The sequence below is a fragment of the Drosophila willistoni genome, chromosome 3R, assembly GCF_018902025.1.
Source record: "Drosophila willistoni isolate 14030-0811.24 chromosome 3R, UCI_dwil_1.1, whole genome shotgun sequence".
Taxonomy (NCBI): Eukaryota; Metazoa; Arthropoda; class Insecta; order Diptera; family Drosophilidae; genus Drosophila; species Drosophila willistoni.
In genome coordinates this window covers 23,797,419-23,803,418 of record NC_061086.1, presented here as the reverse complement: position 1 = coordinate 23,803,418, position 6,000 = coordinate 23,797,419, and the positions used below count along the sequence as shown (strand labels likewise).

Here is a 6,000-nt window from a genome sequence, read left to right as displayed (position 1 = left end):
TCTTAAGTTAAAAGTTTCATTTAAATACCGTTTCTTTTAAGAGAGTTATTAATTAAATTCTGCTAGCAGCGCTGTTTGTCCCACTGTGCAATGGTAAGAGTATAAATTGACTGATATATTTTGCAGTTTTTGTTAGTTTTTTATCATATAACTTAAGCTTATGATTTCAACAAGACAAAAGATTAGCCATTAATAAGCTTCTCATCGATGACTAAAGTGTAAATAATATTTATTTAATATGCTACAATCTAATTATAGGGTTGTCAGTCTTAACTTTATGGCTTTTTAATTCAATGAATTAGTCAGCATTCACACCTATGCAACGCCAATGTTTCCGACCTGTGCCAATTCTTATATCGATTGATCCAATCTAACATTTCTGAGCTCGGGGGTTCCAAAAGTCCCACTTAATAACTTCAGCAAAACGGAACAGAGGAGTGTTCATGTTCATTATTTAAGATGTCTCATATTTCTGGATTTTCCAAGTGCTAAAATTCCCAAGATACGAAATAAGTGTGTCCATACATACATACATATTGAATGTGTCGAACAAGAACAAGTTTGTCAGGTAACCTCCATGGGCGTAGCCATTTGAATGGGGAACTTGTGATAGTAATTAGCAAAACATTTTAATCCAGGTAGTTTTGCAAAAAAAAAAGTACCGACATTTAATGGGTGTGTAATGTGGTGTCCATATTGACGCGTGCCAGTCGCCATCGTCAAGAGAATCAAAAGAGAGAGATCGCTCGATTGTAGCATATTTAGACATGCATGAATGGGGTACGAATGGAGCTGAGTGGTGGCCGGGTGGCTGGGTCGCTGGCTACCGACAACAAGTGGTAGATCAATGGGGGGTTTCCTGGAATTTAATCGCTTTTCCCACGCTCTTTCCCCCATTCGGAAAGCATTTGACATTACTCTCTTTGTGCATGTGTGAAAACATCATCTATTCTCTCGAGCGGCTGGCGAGATAAACCAGTTGGGGATTCGATCTTGGTTTTTGTGCATAAGTTATTTTATGCATTCGTAATAAGTCTCATTCCCCCGAAGCACGCGAATCTCAACTACAAAAGCTCGACACACGACCACGTCCGGCTCATTCTCAGTCAATCAGTTGAGCGCGCGCGTTTTGTGTTTTCTTTTTCTTGAGAGACAAAAGATCAGTATAATAGTATTCGATCTTGGTACAGGTTTGAACTGCGCGGCAGCTGATAAATATAGATATTTAAAGCCCTCAAGATATAATAGCCGAGCCGATTATCAGAAACAGGATGATGCTATTTATAATCACAATAAGCACGATTTTGCTGCTTCTTCCTGGACTGGGTCAAGCACGTAAGTATAGGATTTTGTGGGAGGAGTTGATTAGAAATTGGTAGCCAATTAAACTCATTCATTTTTGAACAGAACGCAGATGCACCACACCAATCGGACAAACTGGAACTTGTCTACCAATTCGTCAGTGTCAATACTTTACAGATCTTGAGGATCGTTATGGAGGAAGTTTACCGCGTTCCGTGCGGAATGAATTGTTATTAATGCAGTGTACTGGTGAACAGAGACGGGTAAATTAATTAGCATTTAACGACTATCGGTTCAGACTTAATTTCTCTGACTTTATTTGCAGGACTTTTACTTGTGTTGCCCCCGCCAATCGGGTGTACAGGCCCAGAGCCTATCTCCGCCAGCAACCGATCGTAAGCCGGTGCGTTCTGTGTCGACAGATCCATCGAGCTGGAAACAGATTAGTCAAAGTGGCATGCGAGTACTGGAATCTGTGACCAATTGTGGGCTAAAAAATAATCAAAAAGTTGCCGGTGGCGATAATGCCCAACTGGGCCAATTTCCATGGCTAGCTTTGCTCAAGTACCAAGTGGAGGGTCGTCCATTCCTTTGCGGAGGAAGTTTGATCAGTGATCGTTATGTTATAACCGCAGCTCATTGTGTGGTGCAATCGGCCAAGCTGTAAGTTCTTCTTCAAAAAAAATATCCTCGGTGTATATTAAAGTTTCACATATTTTTAGGATCGGCGTACGTTTGGGCGAACACGATTTAAATTCCAATCCGGATTGCCAAATTTTGGGAGGACGTTTTCGCGAATGCTCGCCAGTTTATGAGGATTTCGGAATTGAGAAAATCCAACCACATCCCGGCTATGTCCATGGATCAATTAAATATGACATTGCGTTGATTAAATTGGACCGATCGGCTAGCTCGTACAGCCACATTCAGCCGATATGCCTGCCCATTGAGCCAAAATCCCAAGCGGTTGCCTATAATCAGGACTTTTACATTGCTGGCTGGGGCCAGACCGAGACCAGGCAGGCAGCATCAGTGCTCCAGAAAGCAGTGGTCTCCCGCCAGAGCCTCGACGTGTGCCGCAATTACTTTAGCAATGCTCCAGTTTCCAATAATCACATATGCGCCGCTGGCGAAGGCTTGCCACACACCTGCCAAGGGGATTCTGGTGGTCCATTATTTTTCCGTCATAAGTTCCGTACAACCTATCGATTCGTTCAGTACGGCGTTGTTTCTTTTGGTGGCAAATTTTGCGGTAGCAGTGAATCAAAACCCGGAATATATGCCAATATAATTGACATGTTACCGTGGATTACCCAAAACTTGGATTAGATGGATACTCGCATACAGAAAATCATCAACAACCTTCAATTTACTTAGACCTAAGAACCCATTGCCATAGCTATTGTTAGAGATCGCTTTAGAATGTAATACTTATTAAATATACTCATATTTATGATATCTGCAGCATGAATCATCTTCGATTTAGTTATTTCTATAGATGAGTCATCAACAAATGTCTTCAATTCTATGCCATGGAAAACTTAAACTCTATTGACGACTAAAAAATGGCATTATTAATATCACAAGAATTACACAATGAGAATATGGAGAGAGAGAGGGAGAGAAATGCTAGTTAATTGGGAATCATTCTTCGAAAAAACCGCAATCTCAGATTATTAAGATTATCATAAATTTCAACATGTGAATCACACTTAAACTTGTTTTCAAAAACAATTATCAAATTCTTTTCAAAGATCTATATCAATCATGCTCAGCCATCGTGACGAAATTCTTATCCACTTTTTTTTTATATTTTTCTGTATCGCAATATATGAATTTCTTGATTGTGAGTCAGCCGATATGATTGCGGTTTATTATATTGCATTTATTAAGACGTAATCTTGATCACACCATAAATAAAGATTGCCAATTAATTTCATATCCAAAGGGATTTTTATATCCAGTCAAAGAATATAATTAATGTTAGCTTTGACCTAGGCACACTCATACATTTGGTCTAACTCCTTGTGACCCTAGCATTGAACTAAATTCGGGAAATATATAGAAAAGGGTTTTCCGTTACCATTAATGGCTAAACAATGCACAAGGTAGATGGTTATCTCACACTAAACTGGATTCTATTGTGTTCCTAAAGCTTTTGGCCCAAAAAAAATGTCAGAATTCATTTAGCTTTGCTTGCTAACGGTTCACCATGGTGAACTGGCGTCGTTATTTTCCCTTGGTTTTAAGAGGGTGAGATGGAAATTGTATCAATTTTAGAGGATTTAATATACCAAATATATTTTGCTTTTCGTTTTAGGATTCTTTACTCGATAACATCTTATAAGACATTGCCATTTTTCCTAACCGTCTCCAAGTCGCTAATTGAGGACTCTTTTTCATCATCGGTTTCCTTTAATTTGGACACCATTTAGTATGTATATTAATAAGTGTATCCCGAAAATTGCATTTAATTTAACTTCATGGTTTAGTCTTAATTGGAATTCAACATTTCCGGCCATAACTGTTTGCGAGATATATAATGCCGAAAAGATCTGGGATCTAAGCGATGTCCAGTTTGGTGTCGAGCATAAAATGTATATTGATGATATTATCAGTGAAATTGTCTTCTTTCGTGGCATTTGTAGTAGTTGCGAGAATTGCATCAAAAATAACTGTCCGGATAACTTTACACTGCTGCTGGATGTGGTGAGTGAGGAGTACAGCGATCATAAAGGTCCTTCTAATCGATTCCATATTATAGTTTCGCAGCAAGTGCCATGAGCTAATCATTAAATGCAGCTACCTCAATGAGTTATTCGACTGCTGTGAACAGTTTCTGCCCATTCCCACAGAGTACGGTGTATGTTACTCCTTCAATTCGCATCAGGCCCGTAAGGTACCGCAGGTACAGTACATGAACAATCGCATAACAGGAGCCGGACATTTGGAGTTTCATGCCCTTGCGGATATTCAACTTTATGTGCATGCACCCATCGATTTGCCATTTCAATTCTCCGAGGGCATGGTTCGGGAGACCGTGCTATTGGGCCATTACAAGGAGCTGATTTTGAATGTAATCGAAGTATACAATCATGATAGTGTGCAGGATCTTAGCATGGAGCAGCGACGCTGTCGCTACAGTCACGAGCATGTGCCGGGACGTACAGGCATCTATGAGTTCTATAGCTATTCCGCTTGTGTGGTGGAGTGCACGGTTGCTCTGCAGCTGCTTCATTGTAATTGCACCAGCCATTTCATGGCTGTGCCCGGCACTAATACGCTACCCGTGTGCGATTATCAGGGTTTGGTCTGTCTGACACAAACCAACGAGAAACTAATGGCAGAACGAAAGTCATGCGATTGCATGAGTTCGTGCGAGGAGCCGGAATACAACATTATATACAATTCAGAGGATGAGTAAGTATAGCTGAAACTTATGTTATCTACGACTTATAATAATGGTAAACTCCGCAAAGCGATCACGATGCTGAAAATGATGATTCCACCATACACGTTGCCCTAGTGGAGCTACCCACTCAGCGCTATGTTCGACGGGTGACCAAGACCGTCTTGGATCTTTTGAGTAAGCATCGCTTGAACATTGCCAGTCATCTTTTTTAACGTTTTGATTTTCAGTCTCTGTGGGCGGTTTGGTGGGTTTGTTTTTCAACTATTCCGTTTTGCGACTGGTTGAGACATTCTATCTAATACGCAGATATAGAAAGACAATCTTTAAATGGATAAAGCAAATATGGTTTGGCACAACAAAGTATTTACAGTGTTCGAAACAATAAAAGTAAATCACAAAAGTGTTATCATTAGATTATAAATGTCTTCCAAATCACGAGCATCTCGTCGTAAGTCTCATACAGTTGGTACAGTACAAAAGCAGGTTGTTTAGTGGCTGCCGGCCATTTTTTGTGCCACTTGGGCATTGGTCATGGACACACTATTCCAGCTTGCCGGCATGATGAACTGCATCAGTGTCTGCATGTAAGCGGGCAAGTAAACGAAGCTGGAGAAGATTATCAGCGCCAGTATTAGCAAGAAGAAACCATCTGAAAAATAATAATTAATGTCAAATTACATAAATCGTATAATTACATGGGCGGTTTTTGGATAAATGAATAATTGCACGGTTGGCAGTAGGCATTTAAAATTTAATCATACTTCTATTACTCACTGATTAGCTTTCGTTCCCACGGCTCCAGCATGTTAATGCACGTGATCAGCTCATATTGCCGATACAAATGGATAGCCAATTGTTTCAACTTAACCATTTCTAAACAAAAATCAATTGTTTTTATCGCTTGAAGTTGTAAACAAAAGTAAAACACACCAAACAGCTGTTTTATCCAAAACAAGAATAAAAGTCATGGACGGATATAAATAATATTTAAAGGGGACGGCCACTCACACACTTTACATATTTCGATTTTAAAACCTTTCGAGTTTTTCGCTGTTGGCAATTTGTTACAATAAGGATTTATAAAAAAACACGACACAAACTAAATGATTCAGAAAACCGATAAAAGACGAAAATAATTTTAGACAACAATTTTGCGCGGGGCGTTCTAACCTCTGAACGTGCCCTTTCTGAAAACTTCTATGACCTAGAGGTGTACAAATCATCGATACAGTATCGATTTTATCTTATTCTCATATCGATAACATGTTCGATAGTTTTCCCACCTC

General features: G+C 39.6%; 3 protein-coding genes across 4 annotated transcripts; 2 read left to right on the top strand and 1 right to left on the bottom strand.

Annotated features, from left to right (window-relative positions):
* Window positions 1–292: 292 nt before the first annotated feature.
* On the top strand, window positions 293–2,773 carry LOC6647173 (phenoloxidase-activating factor 3). Its single transcript, XM_002070093.4, has 4 exons — window positions 293–1,335; window positions 1,408–1,565; window positions 1,628–1,965; window positions 2,025–2,773. The coding sequence occupies exons 1-4, from the start codon at window positions 1,272–1,274 to the stop codon at window positions 2,629–2,631; spliced, it is 1,167 nt and encodes a 388-aa protein (XP_002070129.1). The 5' UTR covers window positions 293–1,271; the 3' UTR covers window positions 2,632–2,773.
* Window positions 2,774–3,528: 755 nt separating this feature from the next.
* Window positions 3,529–5,099, top strand: LOC6647174 (sodium channel protein Nach). Its single transcript, XM_047010634.1, has 5 exons — window positions 3,529–3,736; window positions 3,795–4,011; window positions 4,067–4,722; window positions 4,782–4,888; window positions 4,942–5,099. The coding sequence occupies exons 1-5, from the start codon at window positions 3,561–3,563 to the stop codon at window positions 5,097–5,099; spliced, it is 1,314 nt and encodes a 437-aa protein (XP_046866590.1). The 5' UTR covers window positions 3,529–3,560.
* On the bottom strand, window positions 5,037–5,905 carry LOC6647175 (serine palmitoyltransferase small subunit A). 2 transcript variants are annotated; one of them, XM_047013599.1, is made up of 3 exons: window positions 5,645–5,905; window positions 5,489–5,587; window positions 5,037–5,363 (listed from the first exon to the last, which is right to left on the bottom strand). In XM_047013599.1, the coding sequence occupies exons 2-3, from the start codon at window positions 5,583–5,585 to the stop codon at window positions 5,203–5,205; spliced, it is 258 nt and encodes an 85-aa protein (XP_046869555.1). In that variant the 5' UTR covers window positions 5,586–5,587; window positions 5,645–5,905; the 3' UTR covers window positions 5,037–5,202. The 2 variants fall into 2 exon arrangements, with proteins under 2 accessions (XP_046869555.1, XP_002070131.1); XM_002070095.4 differs by having other exon boundaries at window positions 5,489–5,905.
* Window positions 5,906–6,000: the final 95 nt, after the last annotated feature.

Excerpts from the sequence above, each read along its gene's own strand:
- LOC6647173 (XM_002070093.4), top strand. The coding sequence starts at position 1,272 with ATGATGCTATTTATAATCACAATAAGCACGATTTTGCTGCTTCTTCCT. Across the intron at positions 1,336-1,407 it reads TCCTGGACTGGGTCAAGCAC|AACGCAGATGCACCACACCA; the intron begins GTAAGTATAGGA and ends ATTTTTGAACAG. Across the intron at positions 1,966-2,024 it reads GTGGTGCAATCGGCCAAGCT|GATCGGCGTACGTTTGGGCG; the intron begins GTAAGTTCTTCT and ends ACATATTTTTAG.
- LOC6647174 (XM_047010634.1), top strand. The coding sequence starts at position 3,561 with ATGGAAATTGTATCAATTTTAGAGGATTTAATATACCAAATATATTTT. Across the intron at positions 4,723-4,781 it reads ATATACAATTCAGAGGATGA|CGATCACGATGCTGAAAATG; the intron begins GTAAGTATAGCT and ends AACTCCGCAAAG. Across the intron at positions 4,889-4,941 it reads GACCGTCTTGGATCTTTTGA|TCTCTGTGGGCGGTTTGGTG; the intron begins GTAAGCATCGCT and ends TTTGATTTTCAG.
- LOC6647175 (XM_002070095.4), bottom strand. The coding sequence starts at position 5,585 with ATGGTTAAGTTGAAACAATTGGCTATCCATTTGTATCGGCAATATGAG. Across the intron at positions 5,364-5,488 it reads GTGGGAACGAAAGCTAATCA|ATGGTTTCTTCTTGCTAATA; the intron begins GTGAGTAATAGA and ends ATTATTTTTCAG.